The 17,785-nt window shown below is 41.0% G+C and overlaps 1 protein-coding gene and 1 long non-coding RNA gene across 7 annotated transcripts; both read right to left on the bottom strand.

Annotated features, from left to right (window-relative positions):
* Positions 1-259: 259 nt before the first annotated feature.
* On the bottom strand, positions 260-6,615 carry LOC113024258 (N-acyl-aromatic-L-amino acid amidohydrolase (carboxylate-forming) B-like). 6 transcript variants are annotated; one of them, XM_026171155.2, is made up of 9 exons: positions 5,232-5,340; positions 5,058-5,159; positions 4,519-4,617; positions 4,200-4,426; positions 3,855-4,047; positions 2,626-2,719; positions 2,440-2,547; positions 1,511-1,623; positions 260-1,135 (listed from the first exon to the last, which is right to left on the bottom strand). In XM_026171155.2, exons 3-9 carry the CDS (start codon positions 4,537-4,539, stop codon positions 944-946), a joined length of 948 nt encoding a protein of 315 aa, XP_026026940.1. In that variant the 5' UTR covers positions 4,540-4,617; positions 5,058-5,159; positions 5,232-5,340; the 3' UTR covers positions 260-943. The 6 variants fall into 6 exon arrangements, with proteins under 6 accessions (XP_026026940.1, XP_026026937.1, XP_080158609.1 ...); XM_026171152.2 differs by lacking the exons at positions 4,519-4,617; positions 5,058-5,159 and adding an exon at positions 5,820-6,615 and having other exon boundaries at positions 5,292-5,434; XM_080302483.1 differs by lacking the exon at positions 4,519-4,617.
* A 5,669-nt stretch (positions 6,616-12,284) lies between these two features.
* On the bottom strand, positions 12,285-16,626 carry LOC145429234 (uncharacterized). Its single transcript, XR_013909464.1, has 2 exons — positions 16,486-16,626; positions 12,285-14,751 (listed from the first exon to the last, which is right to left on the bottom strand). It is a non-coding gene; the product is annotated as an uncharacterized LOC145429234 (long non-coding RNA).
* Positions 16,627-17,785: the final 1,159 nt, after the last annotated feature.

The following is a 17,785-nucleotide window of genomic DNA, read 5'->3' as shown; positions in this document are numbered from 1 at the left end:
TATTTAAGATATTGCTGATGATCTGAGAGGTGTCGGTCATCTGTTTCGTCCACAGTTGACAAGAATCACTTCTCATCCCAGAGTTTTAGTCAGATTTCACTCAAAGTTGTACACCGTGACCACTTAATGGGTCTTCATCTGAACTGTGCTCAAGGTCAAAGTAAAATTCTTTGTTTTATGGGCTTTTTTGATCATTACTTTAAAACAAAGGCTTCTCAATTGCAGCTGTGCACTGTGTTAAGAACCACTTACTACATGCTTGTATTATACAATTAACTTTATTTATAACAAATTTTCATTAACACAGTTATAAAGTGTCTGTTGAAAGATTTAAAAACGTGTGTAAGGTATACAGAGACAACTGAAATCATCAAAGTCTTTTTTAAGCACAGTAGATAAATATGATAGATTTCTTTTGCATCTTTCATTGATCATTTCATCACTCACAGTGTAACGTTAGGACAAACCAATGTTGTAAAGTGTACTTGATAAACACACTGGAGCATGTAGTTGCTCTGACCGATGAGCATATTCCTGCTGATAATTGAGCTGATCCATTTATTTTATGTAAACCCAAATCAAATACACAATGCTAAGAAGATTATAGTTAAAATTCATTCATGTTCATTTATTCAGTCATTCATTCAAAAAGGATTTCTGCACGTTAAATTTAGCTTTAAAAAACATAAAATGCGTGGACTCCAACTCTAGAGCCTGTGCAACACACCACTCAGATAAAGCTCGAATAAGCTTCATTTTACATATTAACAGAGGGACTAGCAGAGCTCCTGTACTGCACTGGAGGATGGAGTTATGTTTTAGACACCTTATATTTGTCAGTCATGACATCACGTTTGTTCATTTGCATATTTCAAATGATCAGAATAATTCTCATTTCCTACTTTATTATAATTTAAAATTGGGATATTTAAATTTAGCACTCTCAGCCTGTCACTTTTATGGGTGGGAGTGTCAACTTTATCTTTCGAGCTAAATGAAAAGCGATCTTCTTCTCGTAGTAGGCGCACTCATTGACAAAGAAAGGGTAGAGGTCCTCGCCATCATACTTCACTGTCTCCCCGGAAAATGACATGAATATCGGATTGCCCCGCTGCAGAAGCTTGAAGTCATTATCCTGGAGAAAGACATGCAAATACGACATTTACTGCTTGACAGTCTTTGAATTCATGAATGTAAATGTTCAGATGAAACCAGGTTAGGAAGGCTTGTTTAAGGCCAAACCTTTAGACAACCTCTCAAGGATACTTGAGGGTGTGAGGGATTCTGCCAAAGGACTCAGTATTTATTTTGTGGACACTGGACATGTCTAATGGGCAGGAGACCCGAGGATAAGGATAAGCTAGACGGATAGACTGGAGAGGTTTTAAGTCTCTCAGCTAGCTTGGAAGCACCTAGGTGCTTCTAAAACTGCTGCAACTGTGACCTAGACTCAGATAATGAAAAGTGTGAAAGCTTAGACTATAAAACGTGCACCCATCTTGTACTGTACCTGTAACTGGGAGTGTATGGCAGCAGTGATTTCCCCAGTAACTGGATTCCTCGGGTAATCTATGCTTTTCACCAAGGTGTATGCTTCCACTTCACCCCCTTCAAATGTGCTTCCTGATGAGGATAAAAGTTGCAGAGTTAATGGAGTCATTTCACAAAGAGCTATGGTTTGATTTTGCCACTGTAGGTCCACCTGATGTTGTTGTTTGCCATTGCATAATTGTTCACGGTTAACCCCACTGTCTGATTTACTGATTTGTGATGACTTAAAGCTTCTCCAGTGAAGCTACCCCTCTGAAAATGAGGGAACTGTGTTGAAAAACGACTGTAATACCTCAAAAGTTAATGCAATGCTTTTGATAAACTTCTTCAATAAAAGTAAAAAGTCTGCACTTTATTCATGTGATGACTGTTTGAACCAACTGTTGTAGCATACAGCAGCAAAATGACAAAAAACATGTGCCATTAACCAAATATTTATATATAGCAAATTGCAGAGGCCACTTTAGGCCCTGCTCCCATTGAAACATCAGGTGAGGTGAAGCTCCAGCCACAGGATGTATTCTATAATTAATTGGTTAATTACACAGTACATTACACATGTGGGGAAGCATATGCATCCGATATGTTTCACCTCGTTATTTTGTTTGTTTGTGTAATGGGAAACATTCTTGTTTATTCTCATATTTAGATTTGTGACCTGGTGTAGCCTGCTCAACTATGTTATCTGCTGACTATATGAATCTCTGTGTGATACGTGATAGCTCTCCTGCATGCAGCAATTAAAAGCTTGGCCACAGCTGAAGATATTGCCATGGCAATTGTAAAAAAATGCAGCTAACTGAACAACTGCAGACTACAAAATTATTTAAATAAATATTTCAACCAAAGCTTATAAGAAGGGGCATTTTAAAAGCGGTAGCATCTTACCAGAATTAAATTCCTGAAGCCAACTGAATATATGATCCACTGCCTCTTTCACCATGTTATGGATATCTGCTCTGACCACACCATTGGGCTGTGGGCCGGCCTCTATTGCTGCAAAGAACAAGGGGAACAATCATCTAAATATTTAATAAGCTCAGCTTTGCAAAAGATGCACACAGACACACTTACCAAAGCCATGCTTGCCGACCGATTCTAAAGAATAAGCCTCGGCGATCGGTATGTCCAGCTGGATTGCTCTAACTTCCACAGAAGCCATTTTACTCTGAAAATCAAATATGTTTACTGTCGACTGCACACTGTGCTTAGGTACGATAGGCTGAGCTTTAAAATAAACTACATGTTTATCCCGGATTTTGATTATAGCTTTATAACCTGATTTTATTGAGTTAAGAAGATAATTGCATGAGTGATGTACAAGCAACACAGACATACTTTTAATTTTTTTGATTGGAAAATACTACTACCCAGTAGAAACATTAAAACAAAGACTAAGAAAAATTCCTCAGACAGTTTAGTTAAAATTGGTGCTTGAAGACAACACATTATACAGCTTAATGGGGTTAACTTTGGTGTTTGGGAGGATTACTGACAGGATTGTATTTGTATCTGTTATTGTCTGTGCTATTAATGACATGATAACACATGGCAACAATACACATTTAGGCACGTAGAGATGTCAAGTTCAAATTGAGCATCAGAATAGGGTAATGACTTTGAATATATTATGGTTGTTGGCGCCAGACAGGCTTATCTGAATATTTCAGAAACTGCTGATCTAGTGAGAATTTCTCATACAGTCATCTCTAAGGTTTACAGAGAATGGCCTGAATGAGAGAAAATATCCAGTGAGCAGCATTTTACTGGATGGAAATGTCTTGTTGATGCTAGAGGTCAGCAGAGAATAACCAGACTTCTTCAATTTGACAAGATGGCTACAGTTACCCAAATAACTATGTGTTACAACCAAGGTATGCAGAACAGCATCTCTGCAGTGTGGTCTTCTGCTGCCATCAGCTAAGACTGGAAAACTGCGGCTACAATTCATATGGGTTTACCAAAATTGCACAACAGAAGATTTAAAAAAATGTTGTCTGGTCTGATGAGTCTTGATTTCTGATGCAACATATTGATAGTAGGGTCAGACTTTGGTTCAAACAACATAAAGGCATGGATCCACCTTGCCTTGTGCATTCTTGCTTTTGAAAACAGCTGCTGCTATCTCACCATACCATCACTGCGAAGATTAACCTGACTTTAAGCAAAATTTAAGTTATTTGAACTTGAAGATATGAGACCTCTAGTAGTTCACAGTTTATGCATATTTTCTTTATCAGAAACATTATAGGTGCAAATTCCAAGTGCATGACTCGAAATATCTGTTTGTAGTACTCTTGTACCTGTAGGTACTTGAGAATGTGCAGGGTGAACCAGTCTATGGAGTAAAAGATGAAGCAGAGGCCCATGTTGGAAGTGGTGTTGTGGATGTCTATGATCAGGTCCATGGCCTCTTTGCTTCCTTTGGGCCCAATTTGAGCGTTCAGCTCCTGAGCTCGCCTCAGTTCATAGGGTGATGAATCTGTTACAGGGGAACTAGAATCGGGAAAATAAAACAAAGACGTCTCTCACACATGGCAGATTTGAAAAGTTTTACTTTGCTCTCACAGTGTAGCGCAGTTAGCCAAAACCTTTAAAACTTCATTACCTACATAAAGCTTTGGCATCAGTTTCGTTTTTGAACTTACTTTAGCAAGGCTTCTGTGAAACAGCGGTTAAGGTCGGTTTCTACGTATCTCCTGCAAATCTCCACAGCCCGTGGGTTTGTCAGGACAGTGGAGACAGAAACAGATCCAATTTTATCTATCTTCTCTTTCTGCAAATGTCTCACCATGTAAACCCCTGTCATCTCATTTCCATGAGTGCCACCACAAACGGCAACCCTGGACAGCGGTGGGAAAGACACAGACTCCATCTGTTTCCACGAGAAAAAAAAGAGGGTGCTAGGTTAATGTTGGATTCTCTTTTTCTGTTGTATAAACAAACAAACAAACCAAAAAAAAGTACCGATGATGTCCTGGCAGTCATTCATTGACTAAAGGGAGTGTAACCTTTGAGCTTTTTGAGGTGCAGCTTAAGGAAAGCTAGAACAGAATCAAGGTGTTCCTAGTGGAACAAATGATGAATTCAGGTTCACCTCCAACAAAAAAATAAATAAATAACAGCAGAAATATACATGTAAAGATTGAAACTCAAACACACACACACACACCATCTCAATGCTGCAGTGTCATTATACTCATTATACTCCAGGTTTTGGATCACAGATATGATCCCAGCTGAAGAACTGGATCTGCTATTTACAATGTAAGTGATGGCAGAAATATAAATAGGAGCACACTGTGCTGTCATACAATCATATTACAATGTGACTGTAAGCACTAGTAAGTGCATAGTTACATCTACTACAACAGCAGCAGCAGTAAATGAGAAAAATAAAGTAGTAAAATCTGAGAAACTGGTTTTTAAGACTTTGGCAGCTTGCCTCTGTCAATACAGCCAATAAAATAAGCATAAAACTACATTAAATTGACTCCATGTCTTACCTTTCACGTCAAAATTCAACCTTGTTTAGCATTCACTGGATTCATCAACCTTTGAACCCAGAGGGGAAGTTGTGTCGGGGCAGAAGTGTGCTATTTCATAACCTAAAAAAAACACTTTTCAGCCCACAGCAGCTGCTTAGCTATTCACAATTCACACAGTACAAACCAACCCACATGCAAGTACAGACTGCTTCGATTGACTGCGCCCGCCTTCAAGCTTCCTTATGTTTGTACCTTCTTACAGCTGCCCTCCTCTATCCGTTTCTTCAGCTCAAATTTCATTTTTGTGATGTAACAGGAAGTCACTCTGTTGTTTTCTGCTAAACCAGCAGGAGCCGCTCTCATTGCTCTTTGGCCTGTGGTGCAACTTTGAGGTGCTGCAACAACAACAACAACAAGTAAATGGCACATAAGATGTTTCACTTCAGAGGAACCCAAACCTCGGCAGATGCTTTATTGCAGCTGTATCAAAACACTCCAAGCATTTCCACCACCACTGCTAACTATAAATAAATATATATATCTGATAATTTATTAGTAAACAAACAGTAAAAGCATGGGTGCTTTTGGGAAAAAGTCTGCTTAATTTTTTAGTTTATTGCCTAAAGAAAGGTGAAGCAGTCTAAAGTGATATAGGTAGGATTTAATTACAGTAGTTTTCTAGCAGCAGCAGTTCTTGGACATCTATTTCATCAATATCATACGAATCATTCAAATGAATGAATCTAGTTGATGAATCTGTAGTCTAAAAATGTTAATTACCTCACAACTTTGCAATCTTTCTTCTCCATACCACCGCACGTTTTCTCACACCCTGCAACTCTCGAAAGAAGACCTAAGCTCCATTTAGACATGTAATCCTCTTTGATCCGTCGCTTGATGATAAGCTGCTTCCTCTCACTCGTTCACTCTGTCGCTCTCTCTTTCTCGTTCTCCGCCTCTGTCTGTCAGTTCAATTCAATTCACTTGATTTTATCTTTTGCTTTTACCCCGCAGGCTTTGCTGGCTAATGGTGCTCTGATTTCCTGTATTTATGAAGATATTTCTTTCTTTTTTCCTTGTTTTTATGTTGTTGGTTGTTTTTGGTTGTGTGAATGTGTGCTTTCTTTTTTAATTTTTATATCTATTTGTCAGGAAGTAGCTCACAAAGTGGCTCCATTGAATAGTGGTTTACTCATTTTTCTAATATTGTGGCTCAAGAGTTGGGAGTTCGCCTTGTAATCGGAAGGTTGACGGTTCGAGCCCCGGCTTGGACAGTCTCGGTCGTTGTGTCCTTGGGCAAGACGCTTCACCTGTTGCCTACTGGTGGTGGTCAGAGGGCCCAGTGTCCGGCAGCCTCGCCTCTGTCAGTGCGCCCCAGGGTGGCTGTGGCTACAATGTAGCTTGCCATCACCAGTGTGTGAATGGGTGGATGACTGGATGTGAAGCGCTTTGGGGTCCTTAGGGACTAGAAAAGCGCTATACAAATACTGTACATATATGTATACAAATACATTTAATAAGTGAAAGATCCCTGGTTTGATTCCAGGAGCAGACACAAGTCTCTTTGGGTCAGGAAGGGCATCTGGAAAACAAATAAATAAATAAATAAAATATGCAGAACTACCTGTCTTGTTGATAAGAAAACAGCTGAAAGAAGATCTATATGTCTGAATTAGACACACCATATTAAGGTATGTTCTGTGGTAAAACTGTGCATCTGTGTATACTGTGAAATCTGGCAAACACAACCTGTACTTTGGTGTCTGCAACTGTCCCATCACATGACATTTTGTGGAGACGCAAACTAAAACTAAAGCTGGAGAGTCACCCTACATGTAGATGAGCAAATGCAAGTCAATATGGGAGTGATCTAAACATGGCTGGAAGTGTTGCCAGAAGTACAAAATGTATATTTAAATCAGCTAAGTGAATAAATAGTAATGTTGCTCTTGTTGCTACCAATGAGGCCTTGCCCTTTAGGACCCTGTGTATGGTGCAGGTCCTTTGAGCTCTAGCCTCTGTGAAGTGCATGCTGACAATGCTTCAACAATAATAAACCAGGCATTGTGTAGATATGCATAGATATTAAAGCAAAAGCTTTTCAAATGTTGTACAGTGTGTTTGCTGTTTTAAAGTAAAGGAGATATAGGCCAAATTCATGCTGTGTCAGTGTCTCTGAAAAAGGAGACACTTCAGATTTGGTCCAAAGGGCAAAAGTTAATCTCTGATGAACGAGGTCAGAATAAAAATTAACAATATTACTTTCCAAGAACACTAAAAGTTTTTTCTCTTAACTTAAAGTAAATAATTAAACTCTCTTCTAAACTAGGGTATTTTCAACAACAAACATGGGTAACATTGTTCACAGTGACAAAAAACTAGGCTGGAATAGTGTGGTTTGGAAAAAAATGCACATGTGCTGCCCGACTCATTGTTAGCTATATTAGCATAAAGTTAAAAAACAAAACAAAAAACAAACACGAACGACTGAGCAATATTCATCCATTAATTAACAGAGTCAAACACAGATCTTGGGTTCACCCTCTCACACAGCATTACCATACTCAGTCACCTTTGTAGTTACCTAACTTATATAACAGATGTTTTAAATCTTTTTTAACATACTGCGGTGCTAAATGAGGCCTGTACGTTGGCCTGTCAGTAGTTTACACGCGCTACGTTGCTGAATCTTTCAGTTACTAGTTTCGCGCTTCTGACGTGGCAAGGGTGGAGTACACTGAGGCCTAACAAAAGGACCAGACCATCATGTGTGACAGCCAGTGGCGTGTCTAGAAAATTTTTGTTGGGGGGGCCAGGTAGGGGCACAGATTTGGAGAAGGGTGGCAGATTTAATTGGCAGATAATGTTTTAAAAAAAAATTCTACCAACCGTTAACCATAATTCAATAATCCTATAAACCTAATAACCAAATGCACTTTTAACTCTTATTAGAATGAGATTTTAACCACTACGGTGCAAAGTTTTTAGATACTGCGTTGATAAAGTACAAGAGATACAATCAGTGCTTTGTCAGTGTTTACTCAGCAGTCAAGGACATCAATATTTGCATAGTATTTTTACTGACATATAGTGCACATATGTTTTGGGCAAAAACATTTTTGAAAATTAAAATACGAACATTTGTAACAAACAATTGACAAATTAGCCAATGCAAAACTTTATCTGCCTGTTAAAAAAAGAAGATAATCTTCTCACAAACTGGTGTTTGATTTTGAAACAGGAAAAAAGTGGGGAAACAACTGAAAAGATTAATATTTGAATAAAACCTGAAAGCAAGTAAATACTTTCTATGCTGCCTTATCGTAAACTTTGGTAATATTGATAAAGAACAACACTGGCTGATGATAAAATACAGTCAGCTGGCATGGTGACACTGCCAGTATTAACCTGCAGGGCTGGACTGGGACAAAAAAATTGGGCATTTTTACTACAGACCGACCCACCAGGTAGTAAAGCCATAAAGACTTTGACTGAAAACAAACCCTGTTGTGACAGTGATGTACAGTCTTGTTGGTATATGTATGATTTCTATACATTTTACGTCAGATAAAAACTTTGGTTGTAAGATTTAGATAATTATTTAATAAAAACTAGGTATTTTAAATGAGAATAAGAAAGAAAAGTATTTCTTTGTGCCCACCTTTCCCTGTTAATGCCCTACCTGGCCCCCTGGCAAAACTTTGCTAGACCCGCCCCTGCACAGTTACCAGCTGTCAGCTGCTTAGAAAAGGACGCTGGTGTTATTTGTCTCTCAGAAACAGTTCATAACTTCCCTTCAACTCATTCATGTCACCTAAAAGGTAAACCTGTTTCTCCATCACCTGTTCAGCTCTGATGGTTCAGTAAGGACATCTCCTGGTTTCATCTTCATGTTTCCCTCTCACCACATATCTAAACAGACATCATGACCAGCAGCTTTACAGCTGTGGCTCCAGCAAACATCAGCTGATACTAGAAATTAATATTAAATACATTCTAACAACAGCCGATCAAGCTTAAACGTGCTGCTGTTGTTTAGTGCAACATCAGCTGGTTTCCTCTTTCTGGCGCAAAGTGGGCGATAAACAAACAAGAGAGAAAAGCCGATCAGCTGATCATTGATCAGTTTCATGATTGAAGTAGCAACAGGAGAGGGAGGGGGAGAGAATGAGAGAAGAGGCAGCTGTGCAGCATAAAGACAGAATAAATCCAGCTTTGTGTCTTTTTTCCATTCTAGCTAAAGTCCGGGACAAACTGCTTCTCTTCTCAGCTCAATACGAAACGTGTAATATTTTCTCTGAATGAGGGACCATTCCATTTTTTTAAGGAGCCGTTGGCAACTCTACTAACCTTATGAATAAAATAAAGTTCACTATCAGTAACATCATAGCACCCACCCAGCTGTATAAAAACTCCGTCAAACTGGCTAGAACGCAGTATGAGTTATTGCAACTGACAGTAAAAAGTCAGCAACATGAAAATAAACTCCACCTAAACTTGGTTTATATCTGATAGACTGCAGGTCATAACTTCTTACCTGAAGTTCAGTTCACCTGACACTCGGACTGGCGGCTGCCTCGGGTCTCTCCTCCTGCCTCCCCTTCCCTCATCCACCTGTTGCCTCTGTGGAAGCTCCGTCATAGCCACCACCAAACAACGGAGTTATTTCTACACATCGACCTGCATCTGGCCAATCCACCACCTCTCATTGTTCATGCCATTACAAAAAAAATAAAAAATAAGTCACTGGGGATATGCCCGGTATGCCCGATGGCCAGTCCAGCTATGTTAACCTGCAACCAAATCTGCAGCTCCATACAGCAATGTTACGACTTAGATTATATCTTATAACGCATAACTCTTATGTTAGCTGCCCTCAGTAGCCTACTGTCTGAAATATTCCACAGCTGCAATAATTCTTTAAGTGTTATTTTTTTCCTTGGTATTCTAATTTCACCGAAGTTTACTAAACTCAACAAACTTGATATTACTTACCGGGACATTTATTCTGTCCTCATTTTCTTTCACCGAAAAATTGTTTCCTGCAGTGCCATCTTTCGCGCTTGGCTCTCCTACCTTTGCTAACGTGATGCGCATAGCGCAGAAGCGATGCTGCATTCACTTACACTCGGATATCTGAGCGTCACCGTGAAAACATAATCGGACATTTGATATTTGATTGAATTTTATTGTTTTGCCTTTGGGGTGGCACCTGGGGTGGCCAGTCTGGTTTGGGGGGTGGCCTGTGCCCCCCCAGGCCACCCCGCTGGACACGCCATTGTTACCGGGGCACGATCACCGGGGACCCGTTTTTCCAGCACACACGCCCGATACCACGTGACAACAAATACGTCATTTCCTGTTGACCAAAAAAAAAAAAAAAGCACCCTCTCACGGTCCTAGGGACCAAAAAATTGTCCCGCCCGATCAGCGGGCGAAGCCGCTGCTGCACGCCGGAAATGAGGCTTCATTTCCCGCAGGTCTATCTAAGCAGCCCGCTGTTTTCCAGCCTGGGGTCAAATGTGGAGCAAGGGCGCCACCCGGTGGACAAATAAAAAAATTACAACTCTAAGGCCCGTCCTGCAAAATGAAAATGAACGCTAAACATCAATGATCCCTTTGACCGTAATTAATTTGCAGTGAAAAATAGCGTTTATAATGGGTTTCAATGGGGCACAAATCGACCACTAAGCACAATAGTGTAAGTTTGTCTGTAGCTTAGCCACTGAAGCTAATTGAAGGAAGTCAGACTTGAATTTTGAAATAAAATCATATCAAACTTTTTTTTTGGAGAATTTGGCTATAGTCCATTCAACACTGTGCAAATGGCATGTAATCAAAATTTGAAAATAGCCACAAATCGACCCAAGACCCTCCAGGGGTTTTAAGTACACGCAATATTTTCACTCTCACATTTTACTCTGTACTGGAAGACTTGTTCATTTTCAAGATTCATTCATCCATCCATTTTCTTCCACTTTATCCGAAGCCGGGTCGCGGGGGCAGCAGCCCAAGCAGAGAAGCCCAGACCTCTCTCTCCCCAGCTACCTCCTCCAGCTTATCCGGGGGAACACCAAGGCGTTCCCAGGCCAGCCGAGAGATATAATCTCTCCAGCGTGTCCTGGGTCTGCCCGGAAAACCTCGCCCAGGAGGTATCCAGGGGGCATCCTTGTCAGTTGCCCGAACCACCTCATCTGGCTCCTTTCGATGTGGAGGAGCAGCAGCTCTTCAAGATTCTCTCAAATAATTTTTCACCATATAAACTAAGGTTTTTTTATTTAGGCGTCATAGTTCTGAAGAGAGATATGTGTTTTTTAATAGGTGGACATTTCTGCCAGCAGGTTGGGGATTAAAAAGGTCGATCATGCTTGGCTAATTTGAGCAACTGTGCCAACTTTACAAAACTATACGTTTTTATACCACAACTCCCCGTTCAGCCTTAAATGCCAGAAGAAGAAGACTAGTCTCCCTAAATCTGACTCTGTTTATTACCGGAATCTGGAAAATACTGTAAGAAAGCTACATAAAGTATCAGCATTGAGTAACAATTTAAATTCACGTCCTCAGCAACAGCATTTAACAGTATTTCCATGTACTTCTTACCTTTGCAATTAACTGCAGGTTAAACGGCCCGGTGACTTGCAGCCACGATTAGGCTCATTGAGAGCAGGCATGTGCATGCAGACAGTGTTTGTTTTTACATCTGGTGGGTAACGTCCCTCCCTATATTTTTGGAACAGTACCTCTGAAGCTTGATTTAGATTTCTGCAGGAAATTTACGTTCTAACTTCAGATGTAACACCTCTTAACACTAAACCGGTCCATCATGCTGTTGTTTCCAGTTACAGCGTATATTTCCTGCTGAAGCATATTTCAGGCATAAGACAGAAACATTACAAAAATATACACCTGCAGGCCACTCTATTGTCTTTATTTGACTAAATGCACTAAATTGCTGCCACAAGCTTTTGAACACATGTACCTAATAAAGTGGCTGGTGAGTGTCCTCAGTCCCAGCTCGGATACAGATGTTGAAGGAAACGGTTTCCAGGGCCTAATCCGTGGATCGGCTTCCTCCGAGGCGTGGACGTCTATCAGCAGAGAATGTACCTTCACCTATCAGCAGAGAATGTCCCTTAGTCTGTAACACAGTCAAATATATTCTCAAGTAATATTCAAGCATGCCATTCAGCGTGTTAGTACGAGCTCGGGAGCAGCTTGGGAGAACAAGAAAACAGAGACTGCTTTAGATTGTCTTCCCAAAGTGACTCAACTTTATTCACAAGTACAACAGTTTATATAGAGGGTAAAATTCATGAGACAGCAGATTATCAGTTTAAACCAGTACAGACCAAGATAAGGCAGCGTCTTCCTGCCCTTGGGTGAAGAAGCATCCTTTGTGTAGTGTATCAGTTCAGCTACAATTGTGATTATCTCAGCGACATATTTTCAAGGCACAAAACGAAGAGTTCTTTCATTAGTGAAATCTGAAACAAACCATTTGGCCTTCAACAGGCGTCTAAAAGATTAAGAAACTAATGTAGCTGAGGGAGTGATCTCTGTGGTATTTCAACCTTGTACCAGCCTGTGATTCTCACACATCAATTCTTGGGTCAAAGAGAAAAATAACTAAAACAAAGGGGCCTTATTGAATGACAGAGTTTTCCTGTATAATGTCACTATAAAACAATATCCAGTAAATGCTCCCATGGTACTAAAATACCTAACAGTTCCACTCTTTTTTTATTATTATTTTTAAAAAAAAAATATAACTCAAATAGAAAGGAAAAATCACAAATGTAATAACATAATATAAAAAGCAAATCATAAAATGTAATAGTTCACAACCTAATGTTCAATATACACATCAGGAACATCATTGGTAACATCTGGCACATCCTCAGGATCAATTTGTGCTAATTGCAAATACATTGAAGTAGCTGTACTGGTAGCTATATGGGTTATCATTGAAAATGTGGCTTGCAGAAATGTGAACAGGGTTGCACTTTACAATACGAAATAGTAAATAAAAATCCTAAGGTTAATGCAGTAGATATGATTAATAACCTAAATATATAAAAAAGACAGTTCTTTAGTCGTCTCCTGGCCTGGTCCCAGGTTCGAGAGACCCCGTATAAGCGTCGTGTGATGACAATGGGCATTTCATTTTCTCCATTATCAGGATGGAATGAGTCTATCTTTATCAGGTTAGACATTGTGTGGTACTCTAGGCTTTCTGTTCCTGCTGGATGTTCGAGTACCTTGTTGTTGTTCTTTCAGGCGTTGTGTGTTAATCAGTGATTGTGTGTGTGTAGGTGGATTGGATCCGGGCGTTGGCTCGCCTGAGTCGTCATCTACTTGATCCGACGCCTTAGGTGGTTTGGTGGGGCTGGTCTTAACCCTGCTGGCATGAATCCACTGAGGTTGTCCATCTGTTAGGATGCTGGTTCTCGTCACTGCAAGTACAGTCTGGGGGCTGGAACACGCGCGGCCTCCCCGAATTTCCTTGGTTTTAGCGACTTCACCAACACCGCATCTCCTTGTCTCCACTGGTGGAACTGTGGAGGGGAAAGGCTGAGAGAGACAAACTTTCTGATAGTTATTATTCAGTGTTTCTACCAGGTTATGAACATAGTCAGACAATGCAGTGTCTATGTCCCCTTCCAATAGCGGTGCCCCTCTGGAGGCTGACCATGGTGTTGGAAACGGTCTTCCCATGATTATTTCAAATGGAGATAATTTGGTTGCTGCGGATGGAGTCATTCTAATCTCGCAGAGGATTTGAGGAAGTAATTTGACCCAGGTCATTCCTGTTTCTATCATTGCTTTAGTCAGGCGGTTTTTTATGGTCCTATTCATTCTTTCTACAACTCCTGAACTCTGAGGATGGTATGGCACATGATATTTCCAGTCTATTGCTAGAGTTTTAGCACACTTTTGAATTACTTCTGATGTGAATGAAGGTCCTCTATCACTGTTAATTTGGTGAGGTATTCCAAATCTGGGTATTATTTCATTGCACAACTTTTGACAGACTACTTCTGCAGTTTCTTTTGATGTTGGGTAAGCTTCTACCCATTTACTAAATTGGTCCACTATTACCAGTAAGTACTTGATGCTTCCTTGTGCTGGCATGTGTGTAAAATCAATTTGTAATGTATGAAATGGGAAATCTGGTTGTGGTAAATGCTGATGTTTTGCTTTTGGTTTTCCTACATTAGTTCGTGCACATGTTAGACAGGTTGCTAATATGCGTTTTACTGCGTGTGATGTTTTCTCGATTACAAATCTTGATTTTATTGCTCCTATTACCCCTCTTTGTCCGACATGACTCACACCGTGAAAATGGCGGACAAGGATTGGCAGTAGTGAAGATGGGAGGGCAATCAAACCCTCAAGGTTTTTGTATAAGCCGTCTCTGTTATCTAAGGTACAATCATTACTTTCCCAGTAAGTGTAATCTGAGGCAGAGGCTTGCTCTTGTATGAATTTTAGGTCAACATTTGTTTCTAAATAGTCTGGGAGTGTGACAAGTGGCAGCTGTAAAGGCAAAGATAATACTTCCTTTCTGGGTGGTTGCTGTGAGGCAGCAGCTGCTTTCGCGGTTACGTCTGCAAGAGCATTTCCCACTGCTTCGTCTGTGTCAGCCGTGCTGTGCCCCTTCGTTTTAACAACTGCAATTGCCGATGGCAGCTGTATAGCCTGCAAAAGTCTTTGAACAAGGTCAGAATTAGCGATCGATTTTCCATCAGCAGATCTAAATCCTCTTTGTCTCCACAATGTGCCAAAGTCATGCACCACACCGAATGCATAACGGCTATCAGTGTAAATTGTTACCCGCTTATCCACATGTAACTCACAGGCGCGTATTAAAGCCATGAGCTCTGCTTTTTGTGCTGAGTGAAATGGTAATGAGTGAGCCTCTAGTATGATGTCAGGCAATGTCACCACATTGCCACAAAGAAATGAGTTGTCATTTGGTTTTGAACAGGACCCGTCCACATAAACAATGACTGAGTCTGGGATAGGTGTCTGCTCTAAGTCTGGGCGTGGTGCTGTGGATTCCTGTATACGTGTCATACAATCATGATCGTCAGGGTCGTCTGAACCATCCTGTCGGTCAGAGGAACACAGCATACGAATAAGTAAGTGTGCTGGCGAATTGGGTGTGCTGCTTGCTTTTATAGTGAGATTTGCTGTTGAAGTCAGTGTAGCTTCATAACCTGAGCGACGTTGTGCGGTCATGTGTTGTGTAGTTATGTTTGCTAGAATGGTCGTGACCTGGTGATTGGTGTGTAGAATAGTGTCATGTGAGAGTGTGAGCTTCTCGCAGTCCCCTATCATGATAGAGCAAGCTGCTACTGCTCTCAGGCAGGCCGGCATCCCCTGAACTACCGCAGGCAGAGTCAGGCAGACCCAAACAAGGGGCGGAGGTCAGCGCTCCCTGTAATGCATTGAAAGAGGCAGTCATTTCTGTGGACCACAGTATTCGAGGAGGCTTGTCTTTTTTGCAGCATTCACGCAGAATGTGGTCATGAAAAGAACAGTCTGGTATCCACTGTCTGCAATAGTTCACCATGCCTAGGAAGGACAACATTTCCTTCTGTGTAGTGGGCCGAGGGACGGAGGTCACAGCTTTGACCCTGTCTGTAGTCATGGAACGTTGTCCGTGAGACAGTGTGAATCCCAAATATTGAACAGAAGTCTGACAGTACTGCATTTTCTTTGCTGATGCTTTGTGGCCAGTCTGTTGGAGGTGCTGGAGTAGCATGTGTGTAGCAGTTTGACATAGTTTTTCACTTTCAGCACAGAGGAGGAGATCATCTACATACTGGATCAGAGTACAGCCCTCTGGAGGAGTGAAGCCGTCCAGGGTAGCACGTACCACCATTGAGAAAGCCGCAGGGCTGTCTACCATGCCTTGGGGTAAGCGAGTCCATGTGTACTGCTTATCTCTATGTGTAAAAGCAAATATCGGCTGTGTGTCCTCATGCACAGGTACTGAGAAAAAGGCGGAGCACAAATCCACCACAGTAAAATGTGTAGCTGTTGCTGGAATACCTGTCAGTATGCTGGGAACATCTGGGACAAGAGGAGGTAGAGGCATAATGACTGCATTAATTTGCCTTAAGTCTTGTGTGAAACGCCATACGCCAGGTTTGTTAGGCTTTGGCACAGGATTGACAGGAGTGTTATATGGAGATACTGTGGGCTTTATTACTCCAACTGTCAATAAATCTCCTATGATGATGTCTAAGGCTGCGGCTTTTTCAGTGGAAATGGGATATTGCTTGACATATACCGGCTTGTTGTTTTTCAGCTGAGCATGATAAGGTGTACAGTCAATAAATCCTACATCATTCTCACCTCTTGACCATAATGTCATGTTTTGATATTCAGAACAGTGTGAGAGAAACAAATATGTGGCTTCCAGGCATGGGGCTACCTGGTAACGGTGTTTGCACATGTTTTTGACACAGAGTGTGACGTGGGATACCAGTCAGATGGATATTGAGTTCATTCTCCGCTGAGGCGTCCAGCTGACACAGAGGCTGTTCCTTCTCCATGGTGTCGGTGCATAGGGCAGAGAAAACATAGCTGTTATCAGTATCTGCAAACATTTCACCCTTTGTGTTAAATGAAATACACAAGTTCATTTTTGCCATTAAATCTCTGCCTAATAGATTCACAGGCGAGTTTGGAATAATTATGAATGGATGATATGTAATTTCGTCTGGTTTTGGGCCCCAGCGTGTTTTTAGAGAATGAGTTTTGGGGCATTGCACTAGAGTTCCGTTTATTCCCATGGTGTTGATGCACACAGAGGAAACAGGCCCACTATAGAATTTTCCAGACAGTGAACTTTTAGTGGCTCCACTGTCAACTAAAAAGGAATAAATCTTTTCACCTATCTCTATATCTAACATGGGCAAGCTTTCTGTGTTACGGGACAATTGCAAATGCAGCATCGTGTGTAGTGCTTCACACTGTCCCTCATCGTCACCTGGGCCTCCCTATGGTTGGTCCAGTCTTTCGTTATCATATGGGTGGGGATTAAAATGTGGATTATAAGGTTGCTGCCTAAGTGCAAAGGGGCCATTATTTTGATGTGATTCCTGTCTGCGTTGCCAGTTACCTTGTCTGTAAGAGCTCTGCTGACACCTAGTGGCAGGAGCTGGTCCTGTGTTTTGTGGTTGAGACCTACGTGCTGCTGATTTGCATTCCCTCCTCCAGTGTCCTATTATTCCACAATAAAAACATACGTCTCCACTCCTATCTCTCCTTCTGAAATCTCCCTGCTGCGCTTGTTGAGGGGGCGGGGCCCCTGCATACATCATTTTTTCACTTTCCTCTGAGCCTTCAACATCAAAATTCAACATCATCTTAATACTTTTAGCCTTCGTGCTGTTGGGGAAAAGATCTGCACCAGCTTTTGTTTTGACAAGTGTGATAAAGTTCTTTATTTTCATGTCATAGAGATTATCAGTGGCAGTCAGCTTCAATAGTTGTGAACATTCTGGATGAATATTGTTTAAGAATGTTGTTATGAAAATCTGATCATTTCCTCCTTCAGGCATGCATGCCTCATTAGTCCAGCAGTGTGTGAAACGTTTCATAAAAACTAGAATGGATTCATCTGGCTTTTGCTTACACATGGTTACTGCATTTAAATCAAGTTTATCTCTAGACATTGTGAGCAGAAATTTCTTTAGATTTTGAAAAAAGGCTGTGATTTTGTCATCGTT

Source organism: Astatotilapia calliptera, chromosome 6, assembly GCF_964374335.1.
Source record: "Astatotilapia calliptera chromosome 6, fAstCal68.1, whole genome shotgun sequence".
NCBI lineage: Eukaryota > Metazoa > Chordata > Actinopteri > Cichliformes > Cichlidae > Astatotilapia > Astatotilapia calliptera.
Note: the sequence above shows the minus strand (reverse complement) of the source record. Positions and strands in the feature narration are given on the sequence as shown.